General features: G+C 34.5%; 1 protein-coding gene across 1 annotated transcript in view; it reads left to right on the top strand.

Moving 5' to 3' along the window:
* Positions 1-20,503, top strand: part of ADAM2 (ADAM metallopeptidase domain 2) — a 119,900-nt gene that overhangs the window by 40,311 nt on the left and 59,086 nt on the right. The window contains exon 11 of the mRNA XM_034647698.1: positions 13,206-13,342. Coding sequence (XP_034503589.1) covers positions 13,206-13,342 — 137 coding nt within the window. The remainder of the gene's footprint in view (positions 1-13,205; positions 13,343-20,503) is intronic.

Raw genomic sequence — 20,503 nt, 5'->3', positions numbered from 1 at the left:
ACTGAGCCACACTTGCAGCCCAGGAATAGATCCCACCTGATCAGGGTGAATGATTCTTTTAATGTACTGTAGAGTATTAAATATGAAATATTAAATTCATAGAATGGATTTGGAAGTTTTCCTTCCTTTTTGATATTTTGTAAAAATTTGAGAAGAATAGGAGTTAACTCTTCATTCGGTGTTTGGTGGAATTCGCCTGTGAAGCCATTGGCCCTGGACTATTGTTTGTTGGGAGATTTTTGATTACCGGCTTAATTTCTTTTCTCGTTATGGAGCTGTTCAAATTTTCTATTCCTTCCTTTTTCAGTTTTGGTAGTTTATATGTTTCTAGGAATTTATCCATTTCTTCCAGATTGCCCAGTTTTTTGGCATATACTTTTTTATTGTATTCTCTTATAATCGTATTTCTATGGTTTTGGATGTGATCTCTCCTCTTTTGTTATTTTAACTATTTGGGTCCTTTCTCTTTTCCTTTTGATAAGTCTGGCTAAGGGTTTATCAATTTTATTAATTCTGACAAAGAACCAGCTTTTAGTTTCATTGATCTATCCTACTGTTCTTTTGTTTGTTTCTACATCATTTATTTCTGCTCTGATCTTTATTATTTCTCTTATGCTGGCTTTAGGCTTTATCTGTCGTTCCTTTTCCAGCTCCTTTAGGGAAGGTTAGGTTGTGGATTTGAGTCTTCTCTTGATTCTTAAGGTAGGCTTGTATTGCTATATACTTCCCTCTTGGTGCTGCCCTTGCTGCATCCCAAAGGTATTGAACTATCATATTTTCATTTTCATTTGTTCCCATATATATTTTTATTTTTTCTTTTAAAGTCCTGGTTAACCCATTCGTTCTTTAGTAGGATGCTCTTTACATTCCATATATTTGTGGTCTTTCCAAATTTTTTCTTGTGGCCAACTTCAAGTTTCATAGTTTTGTGGTCTGAAAATATACATAGTATGATCTCAATCTTTTTATACTTGTTGAGGCCTGATTTGTGACCCAGTATGTGATCTATTCTGTAGAATGTTCCGTGTGCACTCAAAAATATGTATATTCTGCTGCTTTAGGATGAAATGTTCTGTGTATATCTGTGAAGTCCATCTGGTTCAGTGTGTCATTCAAAGGCATTGTTTCCTTGTGGATTTTCTGCTTAGATGCTGTTAGTAGGATGTTGAAGTCCACTACTATTATTTGTTTATGTTTTTATTTATATTTGTTATTAATTGATTTATATATTCGGGTGCTTCCAAGTTGGGTGCATAAATATTTACAATTGTTAGACCCCTTTATTTATGACATAGTGCCCATCTTCATCTTTTATTGCAGTCTTTGATTTAAAATCTAGTTTGTCTGATACAAGTATGGTTACTTGGGCTTTCTTTTGACATATTAGTATGATAGATGGTTCTCCATGCCCTCACTGTCAATCTGCAGGTGGCTTTTGGTCTAGAGTGAGCCTCTTACAGGTAGCATATAGATGAGTCTTTTTTTTTTTTAATCCATTCTGATACCTTATGTCTTGTGATTGGAGCATTTAATCCATTTACATTCAGAGTGATTACTGATAGATATAAATTTAGTGCCATTGTGTTACTTGTAGAGTTGGTGTTTTTGGTGATGTTCTCTGTTCCTTTCTAGTCTTTGTTCCTTCTGCCCCCCGCCCCCCCGCGCCAAGTCCCTCTTAATATTTCTTGCAGGGCTGATTTAGTGGTCACGAGCTCCTTTAGTTTTTGTGTGTCTGGGAAACTCTTTGTCTCTCCTTCTTTTCTGAAGGGCAGCCTTGCTGGATAAAGTATTATTGGCTCCATATTTTCTCCATTCAGCATACTGAATATATCATATCACTTTCTTCTGGCCTGGAAAGTTTCTGTGGAGAGATCTGCTGCAAATCTGATTTGCCTTCTCTTGTAGGTTAAGGACTTTTTTCTCCTTTTCTATTTTCAGGATTTTTTCCTTGTCTGTGTTTTGTGAATTTGACTATAATATGTGTTTGTCCGCTTTTGTTGATTTTGATGGGAGTTCTCTGTGTCTCTTGTATTTCAATGTCTGTTTCCTTCTCCAGATTAAGGAAGTTTTCAGCTATAATTTGCTCAAATAAAACTTCTGCACTCCCTTTTTCCCTCTCTTCTTCTTCTGAGACTTCTATGATATGAATGTTATTACGCTTTATGGAGTCGCTGAGTTCCCTAAGTCTACATTTGTAATCCAATATTTTTCCCCATTTTGTCTTCACTTTTTCCATGATTTTATCTTCTACATTACTTATTCATTCCTCTGCTTCTTCCATCTGTGGTTATTACATCTAGGTGGTTTCACATCTCAATTATAGCATTTTTTATTTCAACCTGACTAGTTTTTAGGTCTCTCATATCTCTGTTAAGGGACTCCCTGGTGTCGTCTATGGTTTTCTTAGGCCCAGCTAGTATCCTTATGATTTTTGTTTTAAATTCTAGATCAGGCATCTTACTTATAACTGTTTTGATTAGATACCTGGCTGTGACCTTTTCTTGTTCTTTCTTTTGGGATGAATTCCCCCATCTTGGCCTTTTGGCTGGGTTTCTGTCTTCTTCTCTGTGTTAGGAAAGCCTGTTATATTTCCTGCTCCTGTAGGTAATGGCTTTATTAAGAAGAGGTCATATATTGTCCAGGTCCTGGCACTTTAGGATGTGTCTCTGGTGTATGTTGTGTGCACTTTGCTGCTGTATTTTGGCTACTGTTTCCCTCAAGTCAGTCCTCTGCAGAGTTTCTCCTTGCCTGCAGTGGGGAGTGTTTGGACCTTGTCCAGAGTATAGTGAATTATAACTAGGTGTGCTCTGGTCTGCTTGTTAAAAGAGATCTGATACTATTTTTACTAGCACCGAAGCTTTGTAGAACTTTATGGTCGGTAGATATGGTAGGTGCAGAGTTTGTGCTAATCATCTGGTGTAGGGGTTTTGTTCTGATTTTGTTCTCTGGCGTGATTGCTCCAGAAAGGCAGCACCTGCAGAGCACAGGAGGGTAGGGCTTGGTGTAAGCAGTTTAGGTGCACTGTTGGTGCTGTGCTTGCTGAAGTTAGTTTATGCTGAGGTGAAAAGGAGAAAAATGGCGCCAGCCCCTTCCCTCATCCTGGAGAAGAGGGTTCTTGCCTGCCACTGTCTGGGAAGCCCTCCCAAAAGAGGGAACAATTTCCCCTCATGCGTTCCAGGCATCCTGCAGATCTTTGCTTTCACCCTGACTGACTTTATCCTGGCAGTACTGTGCACCTGTGTTCTATCCAAGGCAGGCCGGCTAGGTCTTAAAACTCCAAACTTTATGGACTTCGCATGGCATGGACCCATTGGTTCCTCTGGTGGAGGATTTTGTCATTCTGGTGTTGATGTGGGTTTGCCCAAAAGAACAGACACACCAAAGCACAGGGGGTGGATTTTGGAATAAAGGGCAACAAAGAGCCAGTGTCCAGGTGAGCTGCCCTCAGCAGGTGTTTCTACACCTATGTTGAAGGGTGGGGGAGGGTAATGATACCCACTAGCCCTTTTGTCCCTGGAGAGGCAATGTCATCTCTCCCAAATGCACTCTGTAAAGGGGAACTATCTCCCAGTGCATACAAGGGGATCCTCAGATCTCTCTTTCTGCTACCTGGCTATTTGCCCTTCTCTGCAGGAGCAATGCAACACCAACCAGGCCCCACACTGGTTATAATGTAGACCTCTAAAACTCCAATCTTTGATCCCCACTAGTTGTAAAAACTCATGGAAATCAGCCCCTCTCATTTTACCAGTCAATGTCTTTGGGGAAGTGTTTTCCTTGTCTGATCCCTTGTGCGCTCCTGTCTCTCTCCCTCTTTTGGCTCTCTCTCTGACCTAGGCTCCATTATTGGGATCCTTCTTTTCCCCAAATCACCTCACCACACCTCCTACCTTCCATGATGTGGCCTCTTGTCTCTTTCTCTAATTGTACAGTTTGTTCTGTCAGTCCTCAGATTAATTTCTTGGGTATTTAGTATGATTTCATAATTATCTATCTGTGTTTGAAGGATAAAGCAAGCCTAGGGTCCTCCTACTACTCCATCTTAGCTCCTCTCTATCCTCTTAAACACCCATAACCCTCCCTCCCTTATCTCTCAAAGCTGTGGAATAAAATTTAAGGTCCATATCCCTCCATTGCTGCTTCTTCCTAAAAGTTTATAGATGAAACCACAACCCAGGTGATTTTCGGATGGATGGAAACATGTAAGAATAATTAGCAGAAGATTTGGATGTCTTGCAACAATTTTTCCTGGGACTCATTCACGAGGACTAACACAAGCTAGTTCTTGGTTTCTAGATTTTTTTTAAATATTTTTTTATTATATTATGTTAGTCACCATACAATACATCCCTGGTTTTTGATGTAAAGTTCGATGATTCATTAGTTGCGTATAACACCCAGGGCACCATGCAATACGTGCCCTCCTTACTACCCATTACCAGCCTATCCCATTCCCCCACCCCCCTACCCTCTGAAGCCCTAGTTTGTTTCTCAGAGTCCATAGTCTCTCATGCTTCATTCCCCCTTCTGATTACCCATCCTCTCTTTATCCCTTTCTTCTCCTACTGATCTTCCTAGTTCTTATGTTCCATAGACGAGAGAAACCATATGATAATTGTCTTTCTCTGTTTGACTTATTTCACTTAGCATTATCTCCTCCAGTGGCGTCCATGTTGTATACCATTACATATTGCTGGACACATTATCTGTTGACCTCAGTTCATGGACTATGTAGATCCTGAATATTAAACATCCTCAGAAGAAAACACAGTACACAATACATACTACTTGAAGCAAGTAGAAACTTCAAACAAAACAAAGTGTAAGGTATTATAGAAAAGGACTAGTTGAAAGTATTAGGTACAAAAATATAATAAATTGTGCAAGGTATTAGATTAAATTAGAAACAGAACCTCTCCCAGGAGACATCAGAAAGGCTATAGGAACAGTAAAAGAAAAGTTAAGAGAAATGGATTATTGAAGTAGAAATGACAATATCTAGATATTAAGAGTAAAGGAGATTGGAGTGCCTGGCTGATCAGTTGGTTAAGGGTCTGACTCTTGATTTCAGCTCATGTCATGATCTCAGGGGCTTGAGTTTGAGCCCCTGTGGGCCTCTGTGCTCAGCAAGGAGTTTGCTTGAGATTCTCTTCCTATGTCCCTCTTCCCATTTGAGTGCACTCTTTCTCTTTCTATCTCTCTCAAATACATATATAAAATCTTTTTTAAAAAGAGTAATGAAGATAATAATGAAAAAGCCATAAGAAAACTTTTGAAGGAGGAATGAAAATAAATGTCACCAATACAGCCACTATCAGATCAACAAAATCCTTATGCCAGGAAATCCCTTCTGTAGTTTCCCCATAATCCCTTATGCTGGGTCATCTGGCAGAAGGGGAAAAAACTGGGTTGTCAGATGAAAAGAGCACATAAAACGTTAAAACAGAATAGAAAAAAATGCACACTGACAGTGAAATGAAAATATCAAATACAAAGAAAATTTCTTTATTTCCATAAAAAGAAAATAATAATAAAAAAAGAAGTTTTATAGTGGGAAAAATAGCATTGAATACAAAAATATTTTATTCTTAAAATAGTAACATAAAAGCACAAGTAATATCTAAAAAAACCTTTCAAAAATGAGACACCATAAAAATAGTCTCAGGTATGTAAGTCCTCAAAAGATTTGCCAAATAAATGACTAACATTCAGAATATATTTGTAGAAATTACTTATAATATGAAAAGCTACAAGGATTATGAAACTAAAAGTGAATAAATATTGCCAAATTTTATTATTGTCTTAAAATGAAAATAGCTGGAACTGGGCTGCATTGGGGAATGACAGGTATTATATCAATATTAAACCAGAGCACATTCTATGATGGTGCGGTTAAGGGAGTATTAGAAATGACATGCAAGAATGCTATAGGACTTGTCTTCTTAAGAGAAAGGTATAGATAATGGTAAATTTTAGAATGAAGTAAGGGCATATGAAATGACTGTTGGTCTTAAGAAGAGATAGTAAGAACAAAACTATACCATGTAATAATCTAATGAAAGAAATGAAAATTATAGCCAAGGAAGAAGAAACATAAGAACAATAATGCAAAACAAAGTGGATAGAAAATAGCAAATAAAATGGTTTAATATATCTTAATATAACAACAATTATGTGCATATAAATGGGTTAAATTTACCAAGTAAGTGATAAAATCTCTGATGGATTTAAAAATTATTTTAAGTTCAAATGTTTAGTTCTTTACAAGAGATATACTACTAGGACTAAGTGAAGGTGAATATAAAAAGATAAAAATATATTCAAGTTAAATAAGAAGCAAGTAAATACGAGAAAATAAGATTTATAGTAAAATATATTACAGATAACAAATAGGCATCGATTTCATGGTAGCTTTCCATGTAGATATTTTTCATATATTTGGTTTGATTTATTCCCAGGTTTTTAACCCTGTTGGCAATATTGGTGAATATTATATTTTAAATATAATGTGTGTTTCTGTTATGTTGAAAAACAATTAAACATTATACACTGATTTGTATATTTCTATATTTACTTGTAGTGGTTTTAGATTTAAATTTTTCCGTGTCCAATTTTGTCATATGTGAATAAGAAAAATTTCATTATTTTTTCCTTTCTAATACGTATATCTTTTAAGTTTTTTTCTCCGATCAAATTGGCTAGAATCTCAAGCATAATATTCAATTGAAATAGTTGAACAATGTTTAATTGAATCGATAATAGACATTCTTGTATCATTCTTGATTTCAAGGAAAAAACTCTCAATATTTCACTATTAGGTATTATGTTTGCTCTAGATTATTACAGATACTTTGTAACATTATAAAGAGGCTCAGTTTTATTTCTAATTTTCTAAGCTTTTTAATATGTATTTTATTTTTTAATCCCATCTTTGTTTCTTATAAAAACTTTGTTGAAATATCTTTATCATAAAATTAAATTGTCCTTTGCTATATTATAGAGATAATAATGCAGTCCTAACCAAAATCTCAGTTGTCTTTTTCCTTTTTTTGGTAAATACTGACAAACTGATACAAAAATTTTATATATAAATATTAAAAAGAAAATAGATAAAGCAAGTTTGGTAACTGAGGAAAAGTGGAAGATAAAAACTTCTGAAAAACTTTAGTAATTAAGATACTACAGTGTAAATAAACTGATCAATGTAACAATGTAGGGAATCTAAAAATAGACCCAGGCATATATAATCAAATGATTTTTGACAAGTTGTCAAGGCAATTCCAGTTATACAATAAACAAAAATGAATAATGAAACTAGAATCACATATTCATAAGAAACTTAAAGTCAAAAGCATTGTTGATCCTAAAATAACTGATGCTAAAACTTTAGGAGTGAGGGAGTAAAGGAAGAACAGTTAAGGAAATTAGTATCTAATGAACATTGTAGAAAATAAAGCTAAAAACCAGTGAGCTAATTATCCAATATAAAATATGTGAAAAGATGGAAATAGAATAACATTTAAGACATATAGAAGGCAGGAAATAATGACGATAAAAGCAGAAATCAATAATGAAGATAAAAGCAGAAGTCAAGACAGACTAGGTAGAATAAAAATATTCAAAAAGAGTATTAGGTCTCAAAAAACCTGCAGATTTCGATAACACTAAGATAATAGATGAGTTATAATAAATTTGCAAACATGGACAAATAGTACATTGTTAATAGGAATCCATCATTTACTAAAACTTACACAAGAAGAACTAGAGATTCAGAATCACCAAATTATTAAAGGAATTAATTATTTAAAAAAACTCATAAGGAAAATAAAACAATGCTTTTAGGCACTTTCCACAATTTTGAGGGAATTGATTATTTCAATCTCATACATCTATAGAGAATAGAAAAAGAGAAAATAGAAATTCGGAACTTTTACCATATAATTTGGAAAAATTACCGTAATAATATTAATACCAAAAGAGAATGTTACACAAAATGAAATTAGAGGCTAATTTATCCACAAACATAGAGGAGAAGTAGCCATAAATTGAAAATACTAACCAAATGAACCTACCAGTTTATAAGATAATAGACCATGACCAAGGTGATTTTATCCAAAGAATGTAGGGTCATTTAACCTTAGAAAATCTACCAACTTTTAACTGAAAGTAATGTAGTATTTCAGTTAATGGCCTTTGTTAATAAGAACAGACCTTAGGATAATATAATTAAAATTGATGGGATGGGGAGCAGACTATTCTAGCTAGGGTGATCAAAGAAAAATCTTGAGAAAATAAGAGGAAGCATGAAGGATGAGACAAAAAGTTATGGCAAGGTGTAACAAGACAGAGCCCACAAGAAAGGTCATTAAATTTGGAGGCTTTCAAATGGAAATGAACATCATGAATGAGATGGCTGAAAAAATATTAAGTCAGCAAGAGTTTAATTATATAGGGTCTTATAGATCTTGGCAAACAGTTTTGAATTTTATTCTCTTGCAATGAAAAGGCACTGGAAGTTTTTAAGCCAGTGCAAAATATTTTTCTAGTAGCCTTATGAAAAAGTAATCATTCAGTGCTAAGGATCCAAAACAAGGAGACAAGACAGGAGACAATTGCTGATGAACGGTTTAAACTGGTGTTTTACTCTTGGATGCGTGAGTAGATTTTGTCCAGTATATATTATGAAAATAGAACATAAAGGGCTTATTGACTTATTGAATACAGCCTGTAGGATGGAAAAATAAATGGTCATGCTTCAGATTTGTCTTGAAAAACTAGGCGGAGTTACAGGGGCCAGGAAGCATAAGGGAAGTAGATGGGTAGAAGAGGAGTTTAATTTGGAACCTGAACTTGAAAGGTGAGTGATGCTTGTGATGATTAATTTGTATGTTGACTTGGAGAGTTTTTGATGAGATTAATATATAAATTGGTGAAATTTGAGTAAACACATTGCCCTCCATGATGTGGTTGGGCCTCATCCAATCACTTGAAGGCTTGAACAGAACAAAAGGATCATCCTTTCCAAGCAGGAGAGAATTCTTTAGCAGGCTGCCTTCAGATTTCATCTGCACCATCACCTTTCTTGGGTGTTCAGCCTGCTAGCCTTCAAACTGGAATAATATCATTGGTTCTGCTGGGTCTCTAGGCTGCTGGCCCACTCTGCAGGTTTTATACTTGCCAGCTTCCATAATCATGTGAGCCAATTCCTTATAATATATCTCTTTCTCTCTACCTCTCTTTCACTATGCTATTGGTTCTGTTTCTCTGGAGAGCCCAGATTAATAAAAAGGCTAATACTTAAATATAAAAAATATATACTTAAATATTAAAAGATAGATGCATGATAGAGATGATGATGATAGATACATGGAGATCGATAGATGATAGATAGATGATAGATAGATAGAAAGAATATAGCTTTGTGGTACTGATTTCCTGAATTCACAGCTCTCTATCTCCCTGGTACATTTTGCTTATTTGTGGCTGCTTTTTTAAGTCTTTTGTCCAGAATCTTCTCATTTCTGTGATTGTATCACCTCTGGAGGCCAAGCAGGGGAGAACAGATTATGACAAAACGGAACTACTTTATTTGGTCCCAAACTGGTGAACCTAAAGCTCACGCAAGGAAAGGAAAGTGCTCCTCTTTCAGAATTTTGATTCTGTAATTTCACTCTTTTGGCTGCTTTGGTGCTGCTACACAGTCCTTGAAGAATCATCTGATGGATGGAGCATGAAAGAACAGGAGGAAAAGGAAAAAAGATATAAACAGGACATACTCATTTTCTGTGAGATTTAAGAGTTTCCTTTTCTACTCTTCAATTCAGAACTACGGAACTTCTCCTGGTTCTCAATATGCACTACAGTGCTCACTTCCAAATTCAGACTACATGGCTTTTGGGCGAGGAGAGACCAATTCAGCTTCTCAAATCAAATAGTTGTCTCTCTATTCTGTCGAGGTATCATAGTTGAGTTCAGTGGGAGAGATAGACTGGCATTTGTTTGCTCCATCTTTCTGGAAATGGAATCTATACGTTGAAATTTAAACAATGAAAATTTATACAATGTAAATACTAAACAAAAGCAATTTGTCTTGGGCATATTAATAGAAAATAAAATAGATGTTTTAATTAGGATGTGCTGCCATAACCAAATAACATAGGGTGGGTAGATTAAACAACACAAATTTATTTTCTTATAATTCCAGAGGCTGGGAGTCTGAGATGAGGGTGCCAGCATGGTCAGGTTCTGGTGAAAGCTTTCTCTTTCTTGCTTGCAGGCATCTACCTTCTCTTGTGTCCTCACGTAGTGGGGAGAAGTGGAGAAAGAGAAAGAGAACAAGAGATCTTTTCTTAAGGCCGCAGTTTTATCAGATGCCCATATTGAACCTTAATTACTTCCTAAATACCCTATCTCCAAATACAGTCACATTGGTCACAGTGGGGGCTAGGGCTACAGCATAGCATTTTGCAGGGGACACAATTCAATCCATAGCAGTAGACTTTCAGGAAAGATGTGTTTTTAGAAATAAAGAGGAATATTAAATGATAATCAAAGGAATTGAAAAGAAAGACAGCAATCATAATGTTGTGTGCACCAAATTACATTGCTTCAAAATATATAAAGCAAATGTGAAAGAATAAAAGAAAAAAAGATGTCCAAAATAATATTTGAGAATGAGGAGAAATCTAATGCAGCAATGCCCTGTTTTCCATTTTGTTGAAACATATTTAAAGGCCTTATACCAAAGAGCAGCAGAATATTATTTTATTTTTAACACCATTAAAGTATGTTTAATATAAAAATTTATGCATATTTAATGTACACACTTTGATGGGTTTATCATATGCATAAATCTATAATACCATCACTTCAAAAAAAGAAATAAACATATCCATCACCTACAAAAGATTTCTTCTGTTCCCTTGCTGCTTTTTTTAATTTACCGTAGAAAATAAAACAGTTATAAATAAAGTAGTATCAATATAAAATGATAGAAATCTTACAGAGAATATTTTCTGACCACTGTGGATTAAAATTAGAACTAAATAATAGATCACTTAAAACTTCTAAAGCTTTGCAAATAAAACATGAGAAATTAGAACTCATTTTTAACTAAAAAACACTAAAAATACAGCATACCAAACTCCTGGGATGTCAAAAAAACCAGAACTGAGAACATTGTAGCTTTAATTACACAATTTAAAATAAAGATAACTTAAATGCAGATGATCTAAGTCCAATTTCAAAAAACATGTAGTTACAAGTTAAACTGAAAGACTCTAGAAAATAGAAAGTAATAAAAAAAAATATTGACTATCAGTGAAAAATGCAAAACATGCATATCATAGAGAAAATCATCAAATCCAAAAGTAATTTGTTTAAAAAGATAAATAAAACTGATAAATCCCAAGCAAAACTAGTATCCTACATCAAAAAGAGCAATAAATTATCAAAACCTCATTGAGAAAAAAGGTGCATGATCACCACGGATCCTACACATACTAAAAATAAGGCATATTCTCAACTAATGTATGGCTATAAATTTGGATAAAGTTAACAAATTTCATGAATAATAAAATCTATCAAATGAATAGGAAAGAAAACCTGAATAAACATTGACCTATTGAGTAACTGAATCTTAAATAAGACTTGAAAATGAACAAACACACAAAAACACTAGGTTCAGAGGGCCTCCTTAAGGAGGTCTCCAAAAGTTTTAGTACCAATGTAAAACAAATTCTTCTAGAGAATATAAAAGGAGGGGCTGTTTCTTCGCTTGTGTTATGAACTGAGGTTTATGCCAACTATATGTTAGCAAAGAGAATTCTGCAATCTATCAGAATCTCATCTTACTGAGCTATAACAGATAACAGGGAACGGGACAGATAAAGAATAAGAAATGATTGTAAAGATACATTGATTGAATAACTGCTAGACCTTTCCTACATTATCCTACAAAAAAGAAAATTTATAAATAACTACAGTGATAATATAATATACTATTATTTATTATATTATTATTTATAATATCCAATTATTTAAATTCTCAAAATTTAATAGAATCCTCAGAATCCTTCAATTTCTTTTCCACTCTTCCTCCCTCTCCCTTTCTTTCTCTGAGAATGGGTGGTACATTAAACCGTGGTAATTTGATAAAGGGACAATTTGTCAGTGGGTATGCAATATTGAGGAACTTTGCGATACTTTAGGGCTAGCAGTAAAAGAATTTGTCACCCAGACTTGAAGGAAAGGACAGTGCTATTTTACTAGGGTCGCGGACAGAAGGTAGAGGGCTCCACTCAAGGATTCAGATAGGCACCTTGGCAGTGATGGCAATAAATGCCCTTGTCTTTTCTTAGCCTGTTCTTCTCTTTAGACCAAATCAAGGTAAAAGCAGAGGGTAAAGGAACCCCTTAACATAACCTATTGTTGTCACCTTTTGGGCTAGAGAGCAGGATGGAAAATGCTGCAGGGCTGATTGAGAGAGGCAAACAGAAGACACCAAGATGTATTCCTAGAAACCAGTATTGGAGTATAGTCAATGAAATGCTATTAAATCTATATGAAGGGATAGTGTGATTTTTTGATTTTTCTTAAACTGTGTATGTTTTAGTATGGTTAAAATGTGTTATTATAATAGGTATCATATATTCTCAAAAAGAAAAATTATAAAGATATTTTAGTTTTGAAAACAAAGTTTAAACAACTGTGGTAAATCAGCATTTTTAATGTCAGTCATTATTTAGCTTAATTCAATGGGTTAATTTATGATTTTTTTTAAATGTATGGGAGATTCACATAAAATATTATCCCCAAATAATTAAATTACAAATGAACATAACCTGTCAATAATTTGACACTCTATGTGTAGTGTGTCTTAAGATTTTCTTTTGTGAATACAAATATGACTATAGCAATTGTTATATATAATTAACAAGTTATAGGGGCAATATTTTTCCTGCCCTGATGACACCAAGTGAGCCATGCATTTACATTTTGGTAAAATTTCAGATCTCATTTTTTATATCTTTCTTATATTGATAATGATACCTGTAAGATGTTAGGCCAATATAGATGACACACCTGGGGTTAACATATTAGAAGCCTCTATCAACGTTATTGACTATTTTAAATAATTGCAATATTTTTCAGGTAAATGAATTACCTTCTAAAATGTGTGTCACATGTGTGTTCTTTTTTTCCAGCACCCCAGAACCATAAGTCTGGAATCGCTTGCAGTTATTATAGCTCAATTACTGAGCCTTAGTATGGGAATAGCTTATGATGATATTAACAAATGCCAGTGCTCAGGAACTGTCTGCATAATGAACCCAGAAGCAATGTAAGATGCTTTACTTTTATATGCTTTATATACATAGTTTATATAAAAATAAGTCTGGTGTATTTAGTTTTAAAAAGTCTAGGCTGCTAAAATAATTAATAATGGTCAAATGTAGGCTGTGTCCAACAATGCCCAATGCTGCATGTCTACCTCACTGTCACTTGTAATCTGATACCGCACTTGCTTTTTCGTAAGTGATCTAATTCTACACTTATCACTAAGTCACTTGTCAGATTTTATGACCTAATTCATGATTTGATGAGCTAAATACAGGCTTGTGATGACTATACAAGAATGATTTATTAGTTTGGTATCGTCTTCATGAATCTTTCATTTTGCCCTCTCAACCCGAAGTCTCGGCATCTCCTGATTTCGGAGGTGCTGTTATTCAGCTTTTTCTGTTACTAGAGAAGGCCTTTTTTGCAGTATCCTTGCCATGCCTCAAAGACCTAGTGAATTTGATGTTATCGTCATTATTCTTAGAGTACAACGGCGATATTTCATAGAATTAGGACCAAATAGGGGATTTACAGAAACCAACATCCAGTCAGTGACCCTAGCCAGCCTCTTGTCTTTCTGAAGGACATTTCCCACAGCCATTTTCTGCTTCTCATATGTCTTAGAAAATTAAGCCCCATTGCCTACAGCAACAATGTTGATAACATCACACTCTCTCCATTCCTTCACTTCTGCTTCTGCAATCATTTCTTAAGAATACTTGCACTCAAATTTTTATCTCAGGCTCTGATTTGGCAGAGACTCATATGAAAATAATTATCTCAGAAGAGGCTATAGAGCAGCATTATCAACAATAGCCAAATTATGGAAAGAACACAAACGTCCATCAACTGATGAATGGTTGAAGAAGAAGATATGTGTGTGTATGTGTGTGTTTTATTTTTATTACTCAGCCATCAAAAAGAATGAAATCTTGCCATTTGCAATGACATGGATGGAACTAGAGTGTATTATGCTAAAAGAAATAAGTCACAGAAAGACAAAAACCATACGATTTCACTCACATATGCAATTTAAGAAATTTAGATTGAAATGGAACGTGTGGCAATTTTTCTTGCTTCTAATTTAAGAGCAAAATCTTTAATCCTTCACCGTTAAATATGTTAGCTGAAAGATTTTTACAGAAGCTTTTACTCAGATTGAGGAAGTTCTTTTTTTATTCTTCGTCCAAGTTTCTGTCATGAATAGATTTCATTACATATTAAGATGATTACGTGTTGTTATTGTTGTTTTTACTTTTTTCAGTTGATATGTTGAAATATATTTTATTGATCTTCAATTGTTTAAATAACTTGTTTTTCTGGGATGAACCACATTTGGACATGATGAATAATCCTTTTTGTGTATTGCCCTACTTGTTGCTGGATTTTTCTTCCCTAATATTTGCCTCTATATGTCATTGCAAATGGCAAGATTTTGTTCTTTTTTATGGCTAAATAATATATATATATAATATATATCACACATATATATGTGATATATAATATATATAATATATATACCCAGTAGTGGGTACACACACACACACACACACACACATATATCCAGTAATGAAATTAATGGATCATAGGGTGACTCTATTTTAAACTTTTTGAGGATACTAACCCTTTATCAGATGTGTCATTTACAAATATCTTCTTCCTATCTTCTGTAGGTTGCCTTATAGTTTTGTTGATCATTTCCTTTGCTTTGCAGAAGCATTTTATTTTGAAATAGTCCCAGCAGTTTATTTTTACTTTTATTTAGTTTGTCTCAGAGACATGTCTAGAAAAATGTTGCTATGGCTGATATCAGACATTTCTGCCTTTGTTCTCTTTAGGGATTTTTATGGTTTCAGGTCTCATATTCAAGTCCTTAATCCATTTTGAGTTTATTATTGTGTATGGTGTGAGAAAATGACTCAGGTTCGTTCTTTTGCATGTTGCTGTCCAGTTTTCCCAACACCATTTGTTGAAGAGACTTTGTCCCATTAGATATTCTTTCCTGCTTTGTTGAAGATTAATTGACCATAGAGTTGAGGTTTTTTTTTTTGATTTTCTGTTTTGTTCTATTGCTTTATCTATTTTTTTTTTGCCAGTACCATACTATTTTGATTGCTACAGTTTTGTGATATAACTTGAAGTCTAGAATCGTGATGCCTCCAACTTTGTTTTGCTTTTTCAAAATTGTTTGTCTAGTCAGGGTCTTTGTGGTTCCATAGAAATTTTAGGATTGTTTGTTCTAGTTCCGTGAAAAATGTTGCTGGTATTTTGATAGGGATTGCATTAAATGTATAGATTGCCTTAGGTAGTATATTTTAACAATATTTATTCTTCTAATCCATGTGCATGGACCATCTTTCTATTTTTTTGTGTCATTGTCACTTTTTTTCATCAATGTTCTAGTTTTTAGAGTATAGGCCTTTCACCTCTTTGGTTAGTTTATTTCTAGGTATCTAATTATTTAATGTGCAATTGTAAATGGGATTGGTTCCTTAATTTCTCTTCTGCTGCTTTCTTATTATAGAAATGCAACAGATTTCTGTACATTGATTTTATATCCTATGACCTTACTGAATTCTTCTTTTCAGTTTTCATAGTTTTTGGTGGAGTCTTTCAGGTTTTCTATATGTAGTTTCACACCATCTGCAAATAGTGAGTTTTCTTCTTCACCAGTTTGGATGGCTTTTATTTCTTTTTGTTGTTGATTGCTGTAGCTAGGACTTCCAGTACTATGTTGAATAAAGGTGGTGAGACTGGACATCCTTGTCTTGTCCTTCACCTTAAAGGGAAAGGTCTCAGTTTTCCCCCATTGAGTGTGATATTCACTGTGGGTTTTTCATATATGGCCTTTACTACATTGAAGTATGTTCCCTCAATCCCTACTTTGTTGAGGGCTTTTATCATAAATGGATGTTGTACTTTTCTTGTGTCTATTGAAATGATCAAAAGATATTTATCCTTTCTCTTACTGATGTAATATATCATGTTCATTGATTTGTAAATATTGGACCACCCTTGCAATCCAGGAATAAAACCCACTTGATCATGGTGAATGACTTTTTATATACACTTTCAGATTAAATTTGCAGTATTTTATTCAGTATTTCTCCATCCATTTTCTTCTGTGATATTGGCATGCATTTCTCTTTTTTAGTGGAGTCTTTACTGATTTTGGTATCAGGGTAATGCTGGCCTTATAAAATGAACTTGGAAGCTTTCTTTCATTTTCTATTTTTCTGCAATTGTTTGAGAAGAATATTAACTCTCACTTTTAAACTACAGGTGTCTTTAGTTCTGAAATGAGACTCTTGTAAGCAGCATATAGATACGTCTTTTTAAAAATACACTCTGTCACTTTATGTCTTTTGATTAGAGCATTTAGTTTATTACATTCAAAGTAATTATTGATAGGTATGTATTTATTGCCATTTTGTTAGTTGTTTTCTCATTGTTTTTGTAGTTTTTCTCTGACCTTTCTTCTCTTTTTCTTGGCCATGTTTTTCTGGTTTTATTTAGTGATGAATCCAAGTAAAGAAAATCTATCATAGTTTTATTTTTTTGGTTACTATTTATTTTATGTAGAACAACTTCTCCATATAGTATTCTATATTAAGCTGATAGTCACTTACTTTTGAACTCATTCTTACTCCTCTCCCTTCCATATTTAGGTTTTTGGTATCATATTTTACATCTTTTTATTTTTTCTTCTCCTGGCTGATTTTTACAGGTATAACTCGTATTTTGGACTTTTGTTCTTCCTATTTTCTTACTCTTACCTATGGTTTTTATTTTCCACTCACAGAGTCTTCCTTACCATTTCATGTAGGGCTGGTTTAGTGGTCATTAATTCTTTTAACTTTTGTTTGGGAAACGCTTTATCTCTCCTTCTATTCTGAAAGGCTTGCTGGATAGAATATTCTCGGCTGCTGATTTTTCCCCTTCAGCACGTTGAATATACTGTGCCATTCTCTTCTGGCCTGCAAAGTTTCTGCTGAAAAACAAGCTGATAGACTTATGAAGTGCCCTTTGTATATAACTGCCTTCTTTTCTCTTGTAACCTTTACAATTATTTATCACCCCCCCCCTTTTTTTACACCATATTAATTAGCATGTGTCTTGGTGTGGATCTTTTTTGTTGAATTTGTTGGGAGAACTCTTTGCTTTCTGAATCTGGATCTCTGTTTCTCTGAGAAGTTTGGTGAAGATTTGAAATTTTCGGCTGTTACTTCTTCAACTACATTTTTCTGCCCCCCACTTCTCTCTCTTCTCCTTCTGGGATCCTTATAGTATAAATGTTATTATGGTTGATGGAGTCACTGAGTTTTCTGAGTCTATTCTTACTATTTGTTTGTCTCTCACCTATTCAGCTTGCTTGCTTTCCATTATTCTATCCCCCAGGTCACTGATACATTCCTCTACTTCCCATACTCTACTATTTATTCCATCTATTGTATTTTAAACTTCATTTATTAAGTTCTTCATCTCTGATAAATTATTTTATATTTGTTTGTCAAGGCTCTCACTGATATCTTCCACTTTTTTCTGAAGTTCAGTGAGTATCCTTGTATGATCATTATTTTATTTTTTTTGTTTTTTATCAAAATATATATTTTATTTATTTTTTTAATAATAATTTTTATTATATTATGTTAGTCACCATACAGTACATCCCTAGTTTTTGATGTAAAGTTCCATGATTCATTACTTGGGTATAACACCCAGTGTACCATGCAATACATGCCCTCCCTATCATTATTTTAAATTCTCTGTCAGACATATTACTTATTTCTATTTCACTTACATCTCCTGCTATGATTTTGTCATGTCTTTCATTCAGGACATATCTCTCCGTCTCCTCATTTTGTCTATCTCTCTGTGTCTATTTCTGTGTGTTAGGAAAGTCAGTTACATCTTCTGCTCTTGAAAGCAGTGGCTTTATAAAGAAGAGGTCCTGTAGTGCCCTGTAGTGCAGCGTCCCCTGTTCACCAGAACCTGGCACTTCAAAGGAGTCTCCTATGTGTGTTGCTTGCTGTTGTGTTTGAGTTGCTTCTTCCTTCAGTCTGGATGTTTGCACTGGCTCTCTGCCTGTTGTGGGCTGTGCTTGCTCTCCATGGTGTTAGTGAGACTCAGGCAGAATGGCTCTGAGGGGGTGTGACTGCAAGAGGGCTCAAGGGTGGGGCAGTGGTATTAGCAAAATTTGCGCTGATCTGCTAGTCATAGGCCAGATCCCTCACAGCGTGGTGGCCACCCAACATGGCATGTGTTTGTGCGGCTTCTATTCTTGAGGCAGCTGGATGGGGCATATGTGGAGTTAACAAAACTTGCACTGAGCCCAAGGCTGAAGCCAGCAGCCTTGGACTATGTGGTTCCTCAGGAGAACCACATAGATGGACAGGGAATACTGCTAGCAAGTTAGGCAGCAAGTATGAGTGCAGTGTCATCTCTCACAGGTGCTTCTGTGTTTATGCTAGATTGCAAGAGAGGAAAATGGCACCTGCCAGCTCCTCTGTTGCTGGAGAAGTTCTCCATCACACTCTGAAATTAGTATAAACTGATCTTCCTCTCATTGCCTCACTTTTGTGCAAACTATCACTTCTATATTGTCTGTCTGATAGCTGTTATCTCTTTAAGGGTGAGGACCCATCTATTACTCACCCTTTTGGTTCACACCCAGTCGTTGAGTCAGCTGACTTTTGAAGTTCCAGGCTCCAACTTCTGCTGGTTATACCAACTCATGGAATTCAGCCTCTCTGGTTTTCAAGGCAGATGTTATGGGGATTCATTATCCCCTACCCCTGATGTGGGCCTCCTGGTGCTTTCCCTTCTCAGAGCCTGAAGCTCCTCTTTTGCTGTGGGTGGCTCCAAACCACCATTTCTACCCTTGCTAACCTATCTGATGTAGCTTCTTCTCTACATTTAGTCACAGAGTTTATTCTGCCAGTCTTTGTATCACTGTCTGGTTTATTAATGGGATGATAATGATGTCTAGAGGTAAGATTAGGGTCCTCCTACTCTGCCATCTTCCCAAGACTAAATTCCATTTATTTTTCTTTAAAAGTCACTGGAATCTCTAGTGATATTACCTCTTTTATCTCTGATATAATTTGTGCTTTCATTTTTTTTCTTAATCATTCAACTTGTGTTTTATCAAATTAATTGATTTTTTTAAAGATTGTATTTCAATTTTATTGACTCTCATCACTTGTGCATAGTTTTCTTAATCTTATGCATAGTTTTGGGTAAACTAGTTTTTTTCCCTAGATTTTTAACATGAAAATGCAAACATTAAATTTTAAACCTTCTTTCTTTTTGTGTAAGTCGTTTAAAGCTATACATTTCCCTCTTACTGCAGCTTCAATTGCATACCATACATTTTAACATTTTGTATTTCTTTTTTATTTGGTTAAAATATTTATTTTTCTTTGTGATTCTTTTTTTGTTTAGTGGGCTGGTTTGGAAGTATGTCAATTGATTTTCAAATATTTGTGGATCATCTAGATTTTTTTGTTATTAATTTCTGATTTAATAATTATCATTTTAGATGTACATATTTTGAAATTTGTTGTGACTTATTTAATAATAGTAATTGTTTTATCTTTTTGTTTCCCATTTTTGCTTGATTATCTCCATGCTGTACAAACTTCACAGAGAGACTATATGTTGAAGTGTTGTTATTTCTTTTTCAGTTAGTAATTGAAATGCTCTAGTAACTTCTCCGGAGTTATATTTGAATACAGGTTTTATTCATTTTATTTCTAATGAATGTTGCTTCTTCTAAAAAAATGCAGATATTGAACACATGTTTTGCTTATGGATTAAGCAAAAGATGATCTATTCTAGTATTCTCTACCTTCACTGTAATGAGAAGACTGCATCCTGCTATCAATGCTTTGCAATTATGTGGTGAGTGGTGAGAAAAATGAGTGCTTGAATTGTGATTAAAAACAGCAATATCCTGACTGAGATCTGTATTTATTGGGATGGACTTTGTGTTTAGATTTGAATGCAAGTTACAGAAATTCCAAAGTAATAATGGCTTAAATCAAAGAGAAGTTTATTTTATTTGGGGAAATTAGCTTTCTATTAATTGCATGGCATTTCACTGCATAATTTCACATTAATTTCTACACAGTGACTTTCTTATCCAGAATTATCTCATAGC

Source organism: Ailuropoda melanoleuca, chromosome 18 (genome assembly GCF_002007445.2).
Source record: "Ailuropoda melanoleuca isolate Jingjing chromosome 18, ASM200744v2, whole genome shotgun sequence".
Lineage (NCBI taxonomy): Eukaryota > Metazoa > Chordata > Mammalia > Carnivora > Ursidae > Ailuropoda > Ailuropoda melanoleuca.
Note: the sequence above shows the minus strand (reverse complement) of the source record. Positions and strands in the feature narration are given on the sequence as shown.